The sequence below is a fragment of the Agelaius phoeniceus genome, chromosome 11, assembly GCF_051311805.1.
Source record: "Agelaius phoeniceus isolate bAgePho1 chromosome 11, bAgePho1.hap1, whole genome shotgun sequence".
Lineage (NCBI taxonomy): Eukaryota > Metazoa > Chordata > Aves > Passeriformes > Icteridae > Agelaius > Agelaius phoeniceus.
Genome location: NC_135275.1, coordinates 6828542 through 6849541, shown reverse-complemented (window position 1 = coordinate 6849541; position 21000 = coordinate 6828542). Strand labels below are relative to the sequence as shown.

Here is a 21000-nt window from a genome sequence, read left to right as displayed (position 1 = left end):
GAGAGGAATGCTGGAGATGAGAAACAAGCCCACAAGTTTAGGAGAAGTGATGTGAAAGGAAAAGAGGGAGAACTGGAGCTGGCTTGGTCCTTTGGGGTGGCCTCTTGGCACTGCTGCCTTGTCACTCTCTGCCTCCTGTCCTTGCATCTCCTTTGGCCAAATGCCTCTTCCTGTTCCACAGTTCTCAAATGCTGCAGTTGACTCAAAGTCCCTTTAATTATTTATTCACACAAACTCAAGAGGACTCTAAATTAAGGGGAAGGAATGTAAAGGTTGTTACTGCAGTGGTGCTGGCATAAGGGAACAGGTGATCAATAGGCAGGTGAGAGGGGTGGTGGCTGCTTCATTTCTTGAAAAGCACTGGAATAGAGTGACAGGAACCAGATTTTCTCCATGGCTTTAGTAAGGAAAAGATGAATTGCAAATTTTAAAAGAATTCCACTTATTAACGGAGGAAAACCTTGCAAGAGACCATCAAGTGAATCTCCAGAATATCCCTCTTTGGGTGCTTTAAAAGCACACTAAGCAATCTTTTGTTGATGAATGAAATCCATACAGGCAGCTCAGCTCAAAGACCTGGCAGCCCCTTCCCTGCCATTGTCCGAGGGACAGTCTGCACAGGATTGCAGTCAGCTCCTGTGTGAAAATGAGATGCTCATTAGAGCTGAAATAATAATAAAAGAAACCCTAAAAAAACCTGTTTTGAAAGCTCAAGACAACATCTTACTGGAAATTTAAAATACAATATGTAACATTGATTTATGTGTTAGGTAGATAGAGGCTGTGAAGATGTAGTGTTGTTGTAATGTGACTGTCAGTGTAATATTGTGACTTCCTAGTATTGTCCTGCTCTCCACTTAACACATCACAAAAGTACTGAAAAATAGATTTTACCATATCATTAAAATATTTGGTAAAATGTTCTTAACTTACTGACATCTCAAAAGAATCATGAAATATCTGTTTCTTATGGATTTCTTTGTGGCATTTCAGCAGTCTCTGGTTATTAGCACTGGTAGCAAATTAATTAAAATTATAACTGAGTGGGGTTGTGGGATACATGGAGATTGGAATAATAGTGAGTGACAGGGAGAGTGAAACAGCCAGAGAGAGGGATGGTCTGAATTGCTGAGCATCATTTACTTACATAAATTATCATGCAAAGGTGTATAATGAGATGTATGGGTCATGCTTGAGAATTAAGGAACATCTTAACAAAAGTAATAATTCTGAAAATACATCAGTGTTTATAATGGAAGGTGACATGAACTCACAGCATAAAGCTGTGTGGAAGGGCCAAGAGGTGATGTCTGATAAATCACAGTTAGACTGAGCAGGAGCTTGGCTTCCCCTGTGTGGAACCCCCAGATGTGTGTGTATTCATGGTGCAGTGTCTCAGTACCAGACTGTTACAGTCTTACAGCTTTAGAACTGTTCCTGAAATGCTGGTGAAAAATTTCACTGGGGGTGAGTTCTACAAAATGATTCCAGCACTTTTTCTTGGATTTTTTAACAGTGTTAAATTACTTATTTGTGTGTGGGGATATCACTGCTATTCCTGCCCTGCAAAAAATGAGCTTCTCTAAAGGGCTCTTTAATGCAGAAAGGTGACAAGAAGCAGTGGCTGTGCACTGAAATCAGGCATTTCCCATGGTCCATGTGCTTTAGCAGCAGGGATGAGTGGCCCTTGCAGCAAGCTGCCAAAGGAGGTAGTGTGAGCACTGTGCTTTCATTTTCTTCAGGCCAAGGGTGAATAATATGCTGGCAAGTGTATCAAGTGAAGGTTACTGGAGTTGATGCAGTTGTACTGGATAGGATTGAAAGGATCTGTGATTATTGGAAGATTTAATAATCTCTCTTTAAAGCTCTCTCTGTATTTATGTGAAAATCTAGGAAAAAAATTGTGGTCAATACTTAGGGGACTGTTGCACACTAGGGAAAAATGCTCATCAAACTTACTTTTACACATAAATTCTCTGTCTTAAGAAAAAATGTGAATATCTGTGTCTTACCATGCATTGTGAGTATTATTCATTTTGCAGTCTGGCTAAACGTGCTGGTTTTATTCATCAAAGGGCTGCTTAATTTGATTGGTAAGAGTTATATAAATTGAACCTTAATGTATTTGAATTAGTCTTGCTTCTAGAAATGTTCTGTGTTGAAGGAGATTGCTTAATTGGTATTCTTGTAACTTTTAGTTTTGAGTGGATTTTAATGAACTCAGATTTACCAAAGGCAGTGTACCTCTCAGCAAGTTTGCCTTAGCCTTTGCCTGGAGGAGTTGTAATGTATACAGGTTCTGTGCTTCTTATGTTCACATTATTTTAATGTTACTGCATCATGAATATGCATCAACACAATGTTTTCATATGCAGACTACTTACTATTAGAAATCTGTGCTATTCCTTGTAATTTTGTATAGACAGTGAATACTGTTTTATAGACTTTGGAATTATAACAACCACTGCATCTTTTTTTAATGAAACCCAAATCTACCTGTGTTTTTCTGTTGATGTACAGGAAAAGCTGATTGTTTTTTACCATTGTTTGTTTTTCAGTGAGAGGTTCATGGTGAGGTTAAACAAGAACGGAGGCCCCAGGAACCCGGAGAAGATCGATCGAATGTGTGCACTTTTCACAGTACGTGTCTGTTCCCTTCCTTCCCCCTCACAGCAGTGGGGTTGGAGGTTTCCTGAGGGGAAGGAAACCCAGTTCTTCCTCTCCAATATAATCAGTAAAGGAGAAATAATTTCTAAGTTTTGTTACAATTTTGACTAAGTGTTAACATAGAAAGTGAATGTACTTCTAAATTTTTTTATGGCTAAGTGAATGTTCTGAAGTACTTGCATTTGTTCCTGCAGATAGTGTGAAATTTTGAATATTTTCATTGGATGTGCTGTGCTCTTTGATAACAGAGCATGGGAAAATGCTGTGATGGCCTGAACATAAAACAAGGCGCTTTTTTCTGAATGAAAATCAGACAAGTGTTTTCCCTTGTCCTGTCCCTATGTGCCCTTGTAAGAAATCGCTTCTGTGCTGGTCTTAAGTTGTGTTCAAAATTCCCTCAGAATCAGGTGTCAGACCATCATTTTATCTGCTACTTCTTCTCAGAAAGGATATGAAAATCTAGAGACACTGAAACTTAACAGCTCCTCACAGAATAACTGTAAGGAATCTCAGATCCCAAGTGTGATAAACACCTTCCATTGTGACTCACCTTTAGTTAGTGCACATGCTGGAAGCTCTGTAGCAGGAGCATTTTTGCCTGCAGTCAAGAAGAAAGATGGCAGAGCTTTGGTTCTGGCAGTGACACTCCCTGAGGTCAGGCAGGGCTGGACACTGAGCCAGGCATGGTCCCCAGCACTGTTCCCTTCTCTCCCTTAAGAAGGCAGCAGGATTCCTCCTCTTAGGGAACAGAATAGATCCAGGTGTAAGGATGCTCTGTTCTGTCTCCATCTGGATCTGAGAGCTGCAATCCAAAAGTAGCACTGACCTGGATGCTGACATCAGTAGCAGTTCTGGTTTTGGTACCATCAGTGAGGTGCTGAAAGCTGAATAAACATCAGCAAGGTGACAGTGTCACCTCAGAGATGGTAACTCAAACCCAGAGTCTGCTCCTACTGAGAGAAGGTGGGCAGGGGTTAAGGTTCAGCACTGATGTCTGAGTCAGGTGAAAGGCAGGAGTGCAGCTTTAGGAGCTGCCCTAAGGAATAATCTCAAAAGGCAGCACAGGCTTTGTATCAACTTTGGCACTTTCTGGCCTCTGAGGTTCATCAATGTGAAAAAGATTTTCAGCATCCAGCTTCCCCACCCTGACCCATGCCACACAACCTGGGGTCATGGAACAAGTGTCCTGTTTCTCCCTGTGTGGTGAACACTGTGAAACAGTTTTGCTCTGGTGATCTGCAAACCAGCCTTTACAGCCTTTAAAAAATAATGATAAATTACAGCCAGGGCCATAACACAATTCCAGGAGAGGCCTGCTGCATATTCTGAGCAGGGCTGGTGTAGTCCAAGAGCAGGGAGCCCGGGGATTGCAGGATTTGCCAGTGCAGCCCCAGTCCTGACCAGAGATACCTCCTGAGCTCCCTTTCCTATTGCTATGCAAAAATGCCAAAGCTGCTGCAGTCTCTGCTCTCCAGGGTGCTCAGACTCCAGCACTGGCTGGTGGAGGTGCTTAGGCTCTCACTCTTCTGCTATAGAGTGTGTATTCTACATAACAAAAATTACAATGAATGTATACTCTACATAACAGGAATTATAACTGGAAAAATTATCTGTGCAAAAGATCTCACACTTCTAAAACAGCATTTTTCATCAATGTGTTCAAAGACCTTTCCAAAGTGTGTAGTAAAAGAGCAATAAATAATTGCTGTTTTGAATAACCATTTTATCTGGTTTGATCTTATGATAATTTCTTAATTATGAAATGCTTCTAAGATAAGATAGTTCTGTGATTTTCAGGTCTTCTCCCAGGCTCGTGTTCATCTTGACTTTAAATCTATTTCTTTATTTCCTTGCCCTACCTCACCACACCACAATATCTTTCTAAAACTCTCCTCTTTGCCCAAGGCAAGCAGCCCATATCTTAGATAATTCAAGGGATCCCTGTCTTTTCCTGCTATCTCTGTTACTTCTAAGGGTTCAGCTGTCTCCTTGTGTAAGATATCAAAATTACCCAGGCTTGGGTTTTACATCTGCTGTCATATCACAGCAAAGGTGAGAAACTGCTTGCTCTGAAGATCAAAGCTCACTCAAGCAAACCTCAGCCTGTGCACATGTTAGAAACATTCCTGGGTCTGAATTAAAATGTAACTACACTGTATAAGGTTGTTATCTTTGTTAAATACCTTATTCTCTGTGGCCTATGAGGTTGGCAGCTGAATTAAGTAACTTATTACTGGCAGACAGGTATCCTTGATTCCAGTGGTTTGGGGGTTGTTGTGATGGTGTTTGGGTTTTTTAACACACAAGCAGACCTTTCTAGAAACCAGCATTGTAAAGAACTAACCATTATTGTAGAGAAACTCTCTTCCATACCCAATAGAGGTGAGAAAATTTAGGGGTGATTTTCTAAAAAGTCGTTCAGTTAGAATTATAATGGAATTATGTTGTGTATCAGTCAGTATCATTTAGGAAGCTCAGAAAGATGTGGGAAATACCCACAAATATCCACCCTGGATGCAGTTCTTGGAGTAAACAGTAAATGTGTTTTATCCTCTCCTGATCCTGGAGATGTACATGGATTCTCTGCAGAGGAATCATCTGAAAACTTCCTCACAGGGGCTGGGGCTTTTGATTGTTTGGTCCATGTCATAGTAGGAATTTCTTGCCTTATAAAAAGCCTGTGCTGTACAAACTGAAATGCAAGGCCATCTGGGCCCACATTTTTTGTCTTCTGCCTGTGACACTTTATTTGTGAAATTGGAAAAGCAACTAAAGTGTGAACCCATCAATATGTTCATGCCCTGCCGTTTTCTGATGTTTTGACAGCTGCCCTTTGAAAAAATAGTTCTTTAAATTGCTGTTAATTAGAACTGGTAATCTGATGGTATAATAAAATTCCCCCTGTCAAAGCACAGATATTTTCAGGAATCTATTGCTCTCTAGAGCATTAAGTATTACCTCCAAGTTTTTTTGCTTTTTGAAATGTCTTGTCAGGCATTTCTGAGATTAAAACTATGTCAAATCCCTTTTAGTGTGGAACTTCATGTCTCCAAGACATGCAAGATAAAGGCTACCATATGTTACCCTGGTATGCTGGGTGATGGAGAAAGCCTAGAAAGTGTGTTCCCTTCTTGGTGCAGCAGCAAAATCGAGCCTGAGGAGGAAATGCTAAGGATGGTTGATGTGGCTTCATTTTCTGGCTCTGGAGAGACAGATCTGTGGTTAGCAGCATCCCAAACAGTGGCTCTGCAGCTCCCTGCATATGCTGCCCTGGGAGATGCAGAGCTGCTTTTAGAGAGCAAGGAGGTACAGCCATGAATTTATTACTTGCCTGCTGTAGTTCAGCGATGTAACACAACTGGCAAGGGATTGAAACTTCTCCTTAGGATAAATTCCCTTTCTGCCTAGTTCTGAGTCACTGTGCCAGCTTTTGTTTTGCCGTGTGGCACTGTAGTCTGGAGTTGCATTGCCATCATTATCTCACTGCTTGGGCTTTGGGTTCTCAAGTCACATGAGAAAGAAATTCCCTGTGTGATTTAAGGTTCATGTTTTAGCTTTCAGCAAAATGCAGGTTTTAATTCTAAATTCATTCAGATTAGAGATGACAGATCTTAGATGTCCACAGTTTAAATTTCTTCCCCTCTTTATACAAAAATAGCATTATTTCCTTTTACAGTGCTTATAATACCACATAGTTGAGGAACTTTTTAAAGAAAACCACTAAATTTTATCTGAATCAGAAACTGTTGCAGTTAATTTTTGTGTAAGTACTACCTGACAGTGAGATGGCAGCACTCAGTAGACAAAGAGGCAGCAGCTGTCGCTGTAGAGCACAAGGAGCCTTTTTGCATCAGTCTAAACCAGAGATGAATATTCTCCCAGTACACAGTATCTGTTCAAAGTCTTGTCTGGGAGGTGAGGGGCATAGGGAAAACTGGTTTTAGGAAGAAATGTTTCTTAGACCTGTCCTGTAACAAAAAAAAAAATATAAATGCAGGAGGAATGTCTCAGAAGTTGCTGGTTCTTTATGAAGTTATCAATGAAAAGTACAAGATACCAAGGAAATTGCAATTAAGGTGGCTTCTGACATGGGAATGCAAACTGCTGCAGTAACACTTATTTGTCCTCTTTAACGTCAACTTTCCTTTTGCTCTTCTATAGGTTCTTCTTTTCCTGTTGTTTGGTTTTTCTTGAAACTCATTTTTAAAATTCTTGGCCTGCTTTTCTGTAACATGGGATTTCAGAGTTTTCATCCACATTTATAGTTGCAGGCACTTAAGTTGGAATGTCTCTCTTTTTTCTAATCTTTCAGGATCTCAGCAGCAAGGACATGAAGAGGGATTTGTACATAGTTGCCCATGTAATCCGAATAGGTACAGTATGATTTAGTGCTTGAAATATATGTAATAAACAGAGCTCTTAGAGTATTTTTAAATGTATGTTTTAATTAGCTGACTTTATAATGATTTGTACATTTAGCAAACTCAGTCATAGACTGATTGACATTCAGACCATATGGAGCTAAGTGTTAGAAAGTTACTGGTGACTGTTTAGCAGTGATTTTGTTTTTCTGAGTCTGAAACTGAATTTTTGATTAAACACTACATCTACAGGAGAGGGACAAAGTAAAAAGGCTTTTTGTTTAATGTCTAAAAATTTCAAATGAGATCTTTTTACTGATGCTATAGCTGGGTTGCAGGGCAGGACATCAGTCTGTGTGACCATCCACATCAAGTAAATCAGAGGCTGTTAGACAAATTTATGTCAAGATTTGTGTGCTGCTGTAGCAGTCTATGGTGCAAGTACATATTTTACCTGTGTTAAGTATGATTTATTTTAAATATTAGTCCTGAAATGTTAGCAGTGTATAGTAGGGGCAGCAGATATTGTTGTAACCAAGTGAGAAGTGCAGTGCCATTTGTGTGTTTCAGGTGAAGAAGAATGGCCAGGCAGTGTTTGCAAGGAAAGAGTTTTTAAGCCTGTTGCCAGCCCAGTCACTGCTCACACCCATTACAGCCACAGGCACCTTTTCTGAAGTCCAGCAGCTCTAAGCAGCTTTGTGTGTTGTGCTGGGAATGGCAGTGTGCCTTCAGAGCCACAAATGTGTCAGAGAGGTCAGGGCTTCATTATCTGACTTCCCATATCATAAGAGCCTACACTCAGAATTGCTCTGTTATCACTTGAGGTGATAAATGAAGCCTGTGCAAAGATGCTGTATTAACCTTGATGCAAGGGCTGGACAAATTATTATGTGTAATGTTACAAGTTCACTTTGATTATCTCAGTGATTTTTCTGGCCTTGGCATCTTTTGCTCTATTTAAAAACTGCCTCAGTAATAGGATGTTAATCACTGAGCAGCTTTGCACCTCAGAATTCTCCTTCCTGTGCTCCAAGAAGGATCCATCCAACCATGATAAACAACCAATATATAATATTACATGTATTATATGCAATATATCATACATTCCCTTAAAACAGTTGAATAACATGAGAATTTGTGCAAATAGTGCACTCTAAGGAAGGAGCACAGTGAATCTCTGTGGGTCAGACTGATGAGTACAGCCATATTCTTGGCTCATCCACAGATGATTTGTAGTCAGCCCAGCTGGATGCAAATATGTGTCATGGAGCTGCAAATCAAAGCTGGCCAGACACGACACTTTTCACTTTGCCCTTGGCTGGTTTTGGCTGCGTGAGGTGTAGATTCAAATGGACCTCTGGATTTGAAAAGTTTGAGTGAAAAGCTCTAGTGGGTTGACACCAGGTGCCCTCCAAGCCTCTCTGTCACTCCCCTCATCAGCAGGATGGGGCTGAGGAGTAAGTAAGATGGAAGGAAATTCATGGGTGAAGATAAAGGCAGTCTGATAAAGCAAAGGCCATGAGCAGAAGCAAAGGAAAGCAAAAGATTGATTCTCTTCTTTCCATCAGCCATCAGTATCCAGTCACTTCCCAGGAAGCCAGGCTTCAGTCTGTACAAAGCCAAACCTCCCAGTGACCAATGTCCCCACTCCTCCTGTCCCTTGTGCTGCTGAGCAGATGTCCCAAGGTTTGGGACATCTCTTGGCCGGTGTGGGTCTGCTGTCCTGGCTGTGTCCCCTCCCAGACCTGCCCCCAGGCTCCTGGAGAGGAGGCAGCCCTGGTGCTGTGCCAGTCCTGCCCAGCATCCCTGGGCTGTCACCAGCACAGCCCAGCCCGTGGGGCTGGGGCAAAAGCACCTCCAGCTCCCCCAGAGCCAGGCAGGAGTGTCACCTGCAGCCTGGGGCTGCAAGTGCTGGCTGCAAGGAGCAGGGTGTGGCTGTGTGTCTGTCCCTGTAGGCAGGGTGTGGCTGTGTGTCTGTCCCTGATGTCCCAGTGTCCCTCCTTTCAGGCCGCATGTTGCTCAATGACTCCAAGAAAGGGCCCCCCCACCTGCACTACCGGCGCCCCTACGGCTGCGCCGTGCTCAGCATCATGGACGTGCTCCAGTCCCTCTCGGAAATCAAGGAGGAAAAGGACTTTGTGCTCAAAGTTTACACGTGAGTAACTCCTAAAAGGAAGTTTTTTGCTTCTTTATTATTCCAGCAGCTCATAAAAACTAATGAATATTATCCACAGATGTTTCAGGTGTGTGGAATGCTTCAGAAATTATTGAATATTGCCCAAATCTATGTGACTTGCAAAGCTGCTCTTTTATTAATGTGAATTATTTAAAATCTGCTGAGCTCAAACCCAAAGAAATGTGCTGCATTTCATCTGATGAATAATATCTCATGCCTCATCTGCTGTTCCTTACCACTCATGGTAACCAACAAAAGTAGAAAACAACTGAAGCCAACAGTGTGTGACCAAATTCTCAAAACAAATCAAGGAATGTGTCTTCAGTTATTTGTGATTTTGAACTTTGAACTAACATTCTTATTATGAAATGTGGTCTCACAGTTGTAATGAAGAGGCCACAGACAAACTGTCTGGAGACTGCAGGGAATATTTAAATCCCTTGTCAGTGAGGATAAATACTGGCAAGATCTGCTTTGCAGATGGGCTGAGGCACAGCTGACACTGCTTTGTGGTCTGTGGCCACTGTTGAGAGTAATAAGATAATTTGGTGGGTTATGGAACTTTCTCATTCTTTGGGATGTGCATTCAGCAGCAGAAAATGTGACCTTCAAGGGAAACTAAATGAAAAAATGTCTTACTGTTCACTGAAGATTATTGGGTGTCTCTTCATACATAGGAAATCTCTTAAGTCCAAACAAAAGTCTCTCAGAGTCAGCTCTTTCATTACTCTTTTGCCAAAAGTTATGAAAACTGTAGCAAAAATGTCAAATTATAGAGTAGAAAATGGTTCTCTTTCTTCTCTCTGTCAGTAGAATCTGGCCAGTCTTGGCCTTTTGTCACATTCAGTTCCAGCTTATCTCAGAGCAGTGGGTTTTGGCTGGAGAATTCTATTTGCTTTGTGGATATGGTGTTAATATATTGCAACTGCAACATTTTGAATGTTTACAGAAATGGAACATTCTGATTATTAGATTTCTGTTTTGTCGCCCATTTAATGCTTCTTTAGCTTCTGAAAAATAGAACAGAAAAACCTTGTTGAAACACTGGACTCTGTCAGTGACAAGTGGAGTCACACAGCCTTTAGAGCAGCACAAAGTCTTGGTACAGTGATGGAATAAAAATCTCTGGCAACAGAGCTTCCCTTTTCTTCCTGCTCATCTGCAGAGTTCTGTTAGTGTGGATTCCCTTCACAGCACCCAGAGCACCAACAGTTTCTGCCCAAATTCCTCAGCAGCTTTGCACCAGCTGTTCCTCACCTGGGCAGGGAGAGCCCCTGGCTGAATTCAGCTCTGTAATCAGATGTTTGTAATTCTTTATCACTATTATCACTCTCCTGGGCTGCTGTAAGCCTTGTACATCATTCTTTTATGTTGCTGCTGTTTGCAGTGTTCTGTGTAAACCTCCAGCAGAAATATTCAGGGGGGAACATGGATATATCTGAGGGACACCAGCTCATTCCCTTTGCAGCTTTGAGAGCTGTTGGTCTTTCATGACAGAGTTGTCACAGGTTTGTCTCTTGCATCTTCTCTTTGCTCATTCCTTTAGCTAACCTGCCTTTTCCTGTTCATTGGCTGCAATTGAAATGACAGGGTTTTGTCCTTTGGAAATTTAAAGTTGAATATGAGTGCTTTAACAGCCCTGAACTGATTTCCTTACCTGCTGCTCTTATTTTGATTACTGTTAAAATGCCTCAGGCCAACTCCTAAACATCATAAAGATGAAGTAAGGAGAGAGGTGTATTTGTACTTTTCAAGGAGCAGGAAAAAGCATTCCTTTTATACTCTATGTGGTTAAAGCTTACAGCTGCCACAAATGAGGCAGCTAGAAAAGCCTTTTCATAGGGAGAAGCTGAAAAAATTTCAAAGACTGAAAACCTAACAAAGGCTGAAACAAATACATGGTTTGTAAATGGAGACTTCTGCTGAATCCACAAGAGAATGCTTATGGGGGGGGAAGAAAAAATCAATTTACTTCACCAATCTTTCTCAGCTTGCCTTATTATTGTTAAAGATTTATGTCTGAAAAATATTTTTTTCTCACAATTGAGATTTTTCTCTTTGTTAATACCACAGTCATGTTAAAATCTCCCTAAGAGGATAGAATACCACAGCTGTAGCTATAAGCTCATTATGCAAAAGCATACTTTTATTATTCTTTATAATATATATGTAAAATAATTTAAAAGTGAGATGAAAGCTAAATTCTCAGTCCATTATTTCTGAAGTAACTTAATATTTTGTATTAATTTTTATCTTTATTGAAATTTTTTGCTCACTGAACGTTAGTCTTTGTGTTCATCTTACAATTCCCCTGAAAACTTCATGCATTTCTCTTCCATATTCACTTTTTCTGGGTTTTTTTTTCCTGTCCTATTTTCTTTCAATCTTTTTTTTCCTCTTTCTCCAGCCCTAGATCTTGAAATTCTTCTCTGTTAATGCCTGAATGCCTTTCCCTTTTGCTGTTCTATTATTGCTGTTTGCCCAGCTGGACAAGAGCTCCCATCCCATTGCTGTCCCCAGCTGCTGTGGGATGGAAAACATTCCAAATGTGCATTTGCTGCACAACCAGCCAGCCTCAAAGGTGAAGGATGGCTCAGGAGTGAATTCTTATTTAAAGGAGAAATAGATTCTTTTATCCACTTGTTATTTGGACAAGTAAATTGTGAGCACAGTAAGACACATTCCAAGTGTTTCCAGGCCAGCCTGTCAAAGCTATGAGAAGATCTTCCTTCCTGGCACTCAGGAAATGCAAAGTACAACTTCCACTGGCACTTGCTACAAAACTGGCTTTAAGCTGCCTTTAAGTGGATTTTGGGATGACTTGGTTGCAGGTTAATTCACTGCATAGGCTGGTACAGCAACTAAAAAATGGCCACAAGTTGGACATTTGTTTGTAACTGTGAGGAGGGAGGATGGTTTAGAGTTTGTGCTACAGGTTCTCTCTCTGTTTTTAGGAGAATATTATTTGGTGTAGGATAAATGGCTTCTAATGTGTTGACAGTGTGAAGATAATTTTTATTTTTTCTTGATGAGTGAGCTGAATTATCACACAACACTACAATTACTGGCAGGGTGTCCTGTCCGTTAGTGCCTTAGCTCTGTTGTGTTCTGGTTTTGGGGGTGCAGAGAGAGTCAATTTACCATCCTGGGCAGTTCTGCCAGGTCACTTCATGCTGATCTGCCTTGTGTGACCTTGTGGGATCTGGTGTCTCCTCCCAGAAGGGACACAGTACTTACAGGAGGTGGGCAGTAGAGCAAGTGAAATATTCTGTGTTTAATTTGTTCCAAGTTGTCTCTGTTCCTTTTGCAGTTCTGAGAACATTTAGGGGTGTCAGTAATTGTGCTATCACAGGCTTTGGGGGTTACCTCATTATTCTTGGCAGCACATGGTTTTGCAAAACTGAAGCTGTAGGAAATTACCAGTTCCTACTTGTAGACAGCCTGAATTCCTTCTGCCATGCTGTTCTTCAGTTACATAATGCAGCAAGCAAAAACATCCCCACTGTCTTCACAGGAGCTGCTGTGTGTCTTACCCTGGCTGTGCTGACATGTTGTACTCTTGGGGGAAGCAAAAAAGGGGGAAAAATGGTAATATCCTTGGAGAAGTTTTACAAAGTGGTTTATTTCTCAAAACTCCTAGGAGCTGAAAGCTTGGAGCATTAGCTTTACTTTTTTTTTAACCTTTAAGAGTCAATAGGACAGAAGTTTAATTAAATGGTTTAATCCAATTGCTTTTCAGGAGAAATGAGATTCACTATTGCTGCTGAGTTAAAAATTGCTGACTTTGTGGGGTATCATTGAATCTTGCCATGGTAATTTAAGTAAAGCACAGATGTATTTAAAATGCAGTTAGACTTGAGCAACATACTGCTTTGCCTTTCTTTTTTAACCACTAGCACTGTTTGGGGTAAAGGTGCCATTTTTTTCACATGGGAGAAGGTTATATGGCTCATCTTTCATTTAAAAGCTTGATAAAGAAGGCCACTTGAGTCCTCTGCCTTTCCCTCCCCAGTCTCAGGTCTCTCCCATCCTGTGGGACAGCAGCCTGTGGCCTCAGAATGTGGGGATGGTTTCCTTGGTTCCTGGCTCAGTGGCACTTCAATTCCTGCATGTTGTGCTTTGGATCCTGAACAGAATGAATCACTCATTTTCTACATGACAATTCAGATAGAATGTCCAGAGCTTTCTTCATTCTATCATAATCTGAAGAGTGGGACAATGGCTTTTATGACAGAAGAGTCACCACCAGCTCCAAGTGTCCATTGCAGGGACATAACTATTAGACAATATTTTGTTTCCTTCCACTTTTAAAAATAAGAGTTATGTGGGATTTCTCTCATTCATCTGAACCCTACAAGCTTTCCTATTATCTCTACAGCAAAGGTGACTGTTGTGTTGTAAGATGGTTCAGTGAAAGCATTGAACTTGAATGAGTGTCCTTTTATTGCAGGTGTACCAATGAGAACGAATGGTGCCAGATCCATGAAAACATCATCCGCAAGTCCAGCACCAAATACACAGCCCCCAGCTCCAACTATGGTAAATATCTCTGGGGCTTGTCAGAGCCACAGGGGAGCATCTCCTCTAGGAAACAGCTGATTATTTGTAGCAGAGAAATGCACTGAGATGGGAGGTTTTCCTTTTGTAGCTAATGACAGATAAATAGGGAAGGTAAAGCCTGTCTTATCTGTTTACCTCATGTAATGGTGTATGCAGTTGCTAATTCAGAGATATCACTGCTCTCCCATTCCCAGTGAAGCAGCTCATAGGGTACAGTTCAGCTTCATTACAGCCAGTTCTGCATTCATTACCAAGTGCCTGAATCATGCTGATGTCCAAGTACTGAATTTGTCTTAATTTTGCTTGTTTGCATATTGAGACACTAGTGGAATATGTAGTGCACACTCCCATAGAAGAGATTAAGCACAACAATAAGCAAATAAAACATTTTGCAGATATGGAATTTTACTGTGTGTAAAGCTGGTTTCATTCCCTGCTGCTCCTCCTGTTACAGTTAAAGTTATCCACTAGTCATTAATAAAAGATCTTCCTAAATTCTTTATAACTTTGAAAACTTGAGCAACATGTCTGAACTTCCAAATTTGCTCCACCCTTTTATACTGGAATTTTTAAGATTTATTTTCATTAGTTTGTTTTTTAATAGCAATCAAGGATATAAAATGAACAAGTTTTCTTCTAATTGTCAAAAATAGTCAAGGCTGATTTCTAATGAACATGTCTCTTGTGTGCTGTGAAACCTTCTGTACACACAGCCACCCTCATACATGGTATTCCAAGGGCTTGGATGTTTTCCATGGTTTCAGAGCCTGTGTTTTCCCTGCAGTGCTCTCCTGCCTACCCAGCTGGGCAGTTGCAAGTCCATGTTTTGGCAGCTTTTGAGTACATACATGCTGACTATCCAGCTGGCTGGTTGGCCTCTCTTTTCCTTCATTTTAAGGCTTTATCCTCAATTTTTTTTATCCCAACTCCCAGTATTCATGAAATGTATACAATCTTCATGTAATCTGGGTATCTACTTATTTGCCAAATTTGACTGAAGCCAAACAACAGGCTTGAAAATTATTTCAGGGGGAGAAGGCAGGAAATGGGTGGGAGGTACATGATACTCCTGGTTTTGTTTCCCTGGTAACTTGTCTGAGAAAATGGTGACTAAATATTGGTCACAAAGCCCAGCTACTGAGCTTAGGAAAGAGCCTGACTTTGGCTCGTGCAAAAATGTGCATCCAAGGCAGGGTTTGGTTTGTGTGTGTTGTTCTGGGCAGTGAACAGAGAGGACAGAAAGAACTCTTGACCAAGTGACTCTGAAGGAGATAAAGAATGTGGGAAATTGCTCTGTGCAGGTAATTCTCATGGATATGTGAAGCTGGTAGTATGTGCTCAGCAAATGAGACTGGGCTTGAATGGCTGAGCTCAATCCTGGTATTTTTTCATATGGTAATGCTGGACTTCATCATTTTACCAGTACACTCTCCTATGTTGTAAATTAAAAGCAGGTAGAGAAAACAGCTGGACTGAGATGAAGTGTGTAATTATTCCTAGTTCAGATGATCCACTGAATCACAGAGCTGGTTGCTGAAGTCACTTTGGCCAGTTGGCACTCCTGAAACATGTTGAGGAACTGCTGGGAATTTCATTAAAATCATCAGCCCTCTATGAAGCAGTTAAAGAAATGAGTGGGAAAGATACACTTTGAGACTTACATTTTTTCATGGTATAAAGCAAAATTAAAGGTGCTTTAGAGATGTTCCAGAGCTTTGTGTGGTTGGTGGTCCCTCAGACAGAGGTGTCATAACCTGCTGCATGTGAGGAAAAGAAATAATGGGAGTACTTTCTGTACCCAGGACATGTCTGCAAAATTAAGTATTCTGACTGTTAGGAGTTGTATTTTAACATAATTGTGTTCTTAACTGATCCCTTATAACAGTTTTGTTTCCTTTATTTCAATTTTCAATTACTCCAAGGGAGAAAAGAAATCTGTGTTTATATTTTGTATTAAATTAACTGTGGAGCAAAACATTAGTTTACCTGCATGCTTTGTACACACAAAATCTAATTCTTAGGTCAGAAACAATGAACCTCTTTGGTTTTTTTCCCCAGGACTTATAATATCTCTTCAGCTTCTTCGAGGTGACATGGAGCAGATCCGAAGGGAAAACCCCATGATCTTTAACAGAGGCGTTTCTGTCACCAGGAAGCTGGGATTTCCTGATGTTATAATGCCAGGTAAACAGAGCAGCTCCAAGCTAAAATACTGCTTATTCTTTTCTCATACTCTCCCAATGGAATGCAACTGGGATGGGCACTTTACTTGAGTGGGATTTGTAACAGAGTTGTCTTATTTATCAGTAAATGCCAGATTTGGGGAGGCCAATGCTAAAACATTGTCAGGAACAGACATAACAGTGATAGCAAGTGTTAAAACCACATGGATAGAAGGGGATCTGGAAGGATTGCTCTGATATTCCCCAAACCCCTGCCAGTTAATATCCCTTTTTTACCCTCAGTATAGAGATGTTTCTTTTTAAATGCATGAAATTTCTTCTTCCCAACAATCCAAACCATGGAAAAAATGAGTTTCCACTTTGCAACCTTGATGTTTTTGAGTCTGTGTGATCCTTTTGTAATGAGAAGCAGAGAAGGTGCAGACCTGGTTGGATTTTCCCTCTGGCCTCACAGAGCAGCTGGTCCATGCACTGTCTTGGCTGCAGCCCTGCTGTGCTTCCTCTGCTCCTCACCTCTGGAGCAGCAGCTGGAGATGCTTCTTGGCTTGGCAGCCCCAGCACAGCCAAGAGTTCATTTAGAGAAGGGCCCAGAATGTGGGCAGTCATGCAGCCACATAAAACTTGGTGTTAGAGTGGCTTGACTTTTGCTAATTAGCAAATGGGTTTGCTAATTAGTAGCATTTGAACTATTACTTCATTGCTGTGATGAGCAAGCCCAAGGATGACTTTACAGACATGGGAGATTTGATGAAAGCATAATGGGAAAAGCATTAGATTTTATTACTCAAAAGGCTGCAGTGAGACATCAGTACCAGAAGTACTTGTAGCCTCATTATGGGAGCTCTTCAGAAACCACAATAAAATAGGGAGTAGGTGGGAAGCCTTTCTAGAAACTGAAGAGTCAAAGGATTCAGAACAACATGTGTATATTTACTAATGAACTTGAAAACAGTGATAACAGAGCAGCAGAGGATGTGGGCTATAAAGCCAATTATAAGTTTTGGTTCTTAATGACCTCATAGCAGTTCCAGGCATAACCCAAAGCAATCAAATAGGGAAACTATGAATTATTGCAGGCTGGTGTACAGACACAGCAGCTGCAGGGTGATCTGCTGTACCTGAGATCACAGCTGGGTGTGTCACACTCACACACCTGTGCAAGGGAATTGATTCTCCTGCAAGAACTGCTTGATCCTCCTTTTCTGTAGATAGAGCTGTACCTCAGGTGGTTCAGGCCACTGAAGGAACAGTTTTGTGTCCTCAGTGTTCCCCTGAGTAACTTTTTTTTGTTTTCTGGGCCTTGGCCCCTCTGCATGTGCACAGAGTGTCCCCTGTGTTTGTTGCTTTGGGCAAGGCTTTGGGCCAGGGCTAGAGCAAACAGGTCAGCAGAGCTCATACAAAAAGTGCTTCTGCCCTAAGCTTTTAAAATTCTCTGTTCCCTGCAGCTAATCCAAATTTCCAGATTCTCTTTGTGAGAACCACAATTCTTTTTGGAGAAGACACTGGGGTTTTAAGATAATAACCTGTTTGGAATTGGACTCATACATTTATACACACACACACATATATATATATATGCTCAAAATGCTGATTGATATAAGCAAATGTGTGAAAGGATCACCATTCTGCTATTAAATGCTTCCTGTCTCTCTAGAGGGTCTGGGCACAGAACTTCTCCTTGATTCCAGGTGTGCCACAAGAGGTTTTCATATGTTGAGTTTAGATGCAAATCTTTAGGCATTGTGGGAATAATGCTTCTATTAGTGAGGAAAGGCAGCTTGTGCATGTCTGTAAACACCAAGGAAGAAAAGCAAAGCAGTTGAGGAAGTGTGAATCCACTTTCACTGTAGTTATAAATGAGGACAGAGTATAAACTGCCAGAGTAGAGAGGAGCTGTGAAGGGAGGGATAGTCATGAATGGGGCTCCAACAAAGGCTTTCACTATCTTGGGTATTCCCCAGAATAATGAAATCTCTGGAAAATGAGGAGATTGAAATGTAATGGAACTCCACTGATGCAGCAAACAGTGTTCAGTCTAATTACTAATCAGGGTTTTTGTAGAACTCAAAGAATGTTTGATGTACTCAAGTGACAGCAGATATTTGCCTGTTGTTTGTTTTTAACACAACAGATCCAGTTGGGGTTGGAGTTTGCCTGACATCCAGGGTAGAACTCGGCTGCATGAACCAGGAATGTCTATCCATAGACTTTGTGCTTATGTTTCTACAGCCAGGCTCAAACATTCTTCCTTAGCTTTATGAGTATTGTCTGAAGTTGAAAAATAATTCACTGGGGCCAGACATGACCAAAAAAAGAGAAATAAAAACCCCTAACCAAAGACAGAAGCCTGCCATGCACATCAGCAGTTCTCAGCAATGTCTGCTGCTCTAACAGTCTTTGTCAAACTAGCTCTTCCTTGCTTTGCTTCAGAACTGTTTGTCATTAAACACAGGGTTTCCTCTTCCAGAAAACAGCACAGAAACTTCATGACTTGTATTTTGCAAGTGGATACAGATTTTTCAGGACAGTGTGGTTTAAAAATGTTTTTTATGAATAAATTAATAAAGGCTATGTCACCTGGTACTTCAAAAAAGCAGTGATCATTCTGCTGAACCAAGAAATCTGTTTTTAAAAAACTAAATGGCTCTAGCACTTCAATTTAATTTTTTTGTTATAGGTTTGAACGTTTTCATTTTCTTTTTTAACAGGAAATCCTCTCACATGTGCACATCTTAACTATTAAAATTTTGTAGCTGTGTCTCATTACTCTTTTCCTATCCCTTTTTGTTTTTTAACTGGAGCATTAGCTCCCTGTATCAAGCCCTCTTTTTCTGTCCTTCAGATAGGAGAAACATCAGTGGTAGCTGATTGAAAAACAAAGTGAAACTGGTTCTTTATGGGTTTGTATCTTGCATGGTTATGCAGAACAAGCTTAATATTGTACAAAACAACCCTTCCTGCCTTCTTTTGTAAAGATAAAATGTTCTTTGTTTCCTACTGTGTTGTGATCTGACAAGAGCATCATAAAGACTTCAGTTATCTTTTTTGGCAAAATCAGAGGGGGTTTGGTCAAACCAGCCTCCTGAAGAAGTTATGGTGGGGGTTTGTTCATTTGTGGTTTGATTTTTTAATTCCTTTTTTAAATTGCTCCTGGGTTTAAGGCCATGCATCTGATGGTGCCAATTTTACCTTTCCCAGAGCTGAGAGCAGTGAGGCCCGTGCTGCTCCTTGGGGATTGCAGCTGGGCTTTGTGCAGGACTTGCTGAGCAGAAATCTGTTGCACAGGCTTGGTGTTTGTCAGTCCCCCAAGGACATCCCTCCCCTTGCCCATGTGCTGATAAGTATTCTGTCTTTCCTTTGATCCTCTGATGAAAAGTGCATGCTTCAGCTCCGACTCGTGAGTGATGTTTCTTTCTCTTTTTTCTCTCTCCTTGTCTTAATTTCCTGGCTTCTCTCCTGTTCCTTTCCCTTTATTCTCTCCCCTTTGTTTCTGATGCAGAGATGAAGATTGTTGGGTGTAAGTTTCTGCTTTTCTGTGTAATGTCTGCTTTTTGCTTGCTTTTTTCCCATTTTCATATCTTCCATGGAATGTTGGGATTGATAAAGACAGTGAATCATAACATCACAGGGAAACTTTGGTAACAGGGAGGTGGAGACTTTGTGTCTCTTCATACCACAGGCTTTCAGGCAAATTCAGTAACTGTGACAGGTGAATCAGTAAGAAACAGGTGAGAAGCATTGCAGCATCTGTTCAGTCAGTGAGCACGAAGTCATGGCAAGAATGCATTGAGGAAAGGACATGGTAAAATCCATCAGCCATTCTCAGAATGTTCATGGCAAGAGTGTTAATAAGACCAAAAGCCATAATTATGTAATGATTATCACCAAAAAGTATCTACAGGGAGAATAAGAAGTGTTATTGTCATAAATAAACTTGTAGAAATGGAAAATTGGCGGAGACAAAAAGCATTAAAAAACAACTTCCTACTACTGAAAGGCAACCATTCCAGGGAAATCACTGCATTTAACAAGGGCATTGTATAAATTCTTTTCTATACATAGAAGTCAAACAATGGGTAGCAAATAACCTAATAAGTATTGCTTTTCCCTTTTCTTTGAAACAATTGTGTTCTGCTCAGTGAAAGCTGGAGAAGCACACGGAGTTAAACTTGCATAATGTTCTCTTAGAGAAAAAAAAAGCTAATTTAATTTGCCATAGAGGCAGCAGATAAAAGCTTTGTTTCCCCTTGTTGCTGTAATATTGCTCACAATTATGTTAATAGTTGCTCCCTGTAACTATTTCAAGAATGTAGGCCTTAAAAAAAACCTGCTGCCTGGCTGGTGAAGGGCCAGAGAAATGAGCTGCTGAAAGGGATGGAATGTGATCCCCAGAGTGGGACTGTGCCAGGAGTGCAGTGGGAAAATGGGGGGGCTGCAGTGGGAGTGGCACTGGTAAAGCCAGGAGAGGCACACAGTGGGGAGAACAAGTCCTGAGGGGCAGCCAGAAAGCCGGACAGGGGTGCTGGAGACCCTTCCCAGTGACCCTTGGCCACTTTGTCCTTGTCCCTTTGGTTTGAGTGATGTGATGAGCACAAAGCTGCTCCCGTCAGCCTCAGCTGTGCTGCGGTCCCTGCCCTTCACAGGGAGCTGTGGGCTTGCACTGGAGGAGCTGCACCTGCAGCTGAGGGTGGAGTTTCAGTTGTGCTCTTTGAGATCAGGAGCCCATCACTGGCCCCTCCAAAGCAGCAGCTCCTGGGAAGAGAGGGAATGCTTCCCATGCAGAGGGGGAACGTGCAGGGTAGTGGGAAAGGCTCAGCCAGGAAGCAGAGCAGTTCCCCTGCAGGGAGCTCAGACAAACAGAGCCAGAACACGTGATAGGTAACACTGCACAAGAACACAGATCCTCTACACTTTGTGCTTTGCTTCAAAGCCTTTCCTTGCTGGCCCAAGTCCTCAGCTGGAGCTGCTGTAACTTGGCTCAGGTCAGTGGGGTGATGCTGATTGGCTCTGGTTGTTCATTTATGGACAGAACATAAATGCACAGGTTTGGGTT

The 21000-nt window shown here is 41.3% G+C and overlaps 1 protein-coding gene across 13 annotated transcripts in view; it reads left to right on the top strand.

Moving 5' to 3' along the window:
- The window catches only part of DOCK3 (dedicator of cytokinesis 3), a 186478-nt gene that overhangs the window by 91760 nt on the left and 73718 nt on the right, over positions 1-21000 (top strand). For all 13 annotated transcript variants that reach the window (XM_077184554.1, XM_077184553.1, XM_077184550.1 and 10 more), the window contains exons 10-14: positions 2559-2640; positions 6980-7040; positions 9036-9183; positions 13655-13743; positions 15823-15948. In XM_077184554.1, the coding sequence (XP_077040669.1) occupies positions 2559-2640; positions 6980-7040; positions 9036-9183; positions 13655-13743; positions 15823-15948 (506 nt within the window). The remainder of the gene's footprint in view (positions 1-2558; positions 2641-6979; positions 7041-9035; positions 9184-13654; positions 13744-15822; positions 15949-21000) is intronic.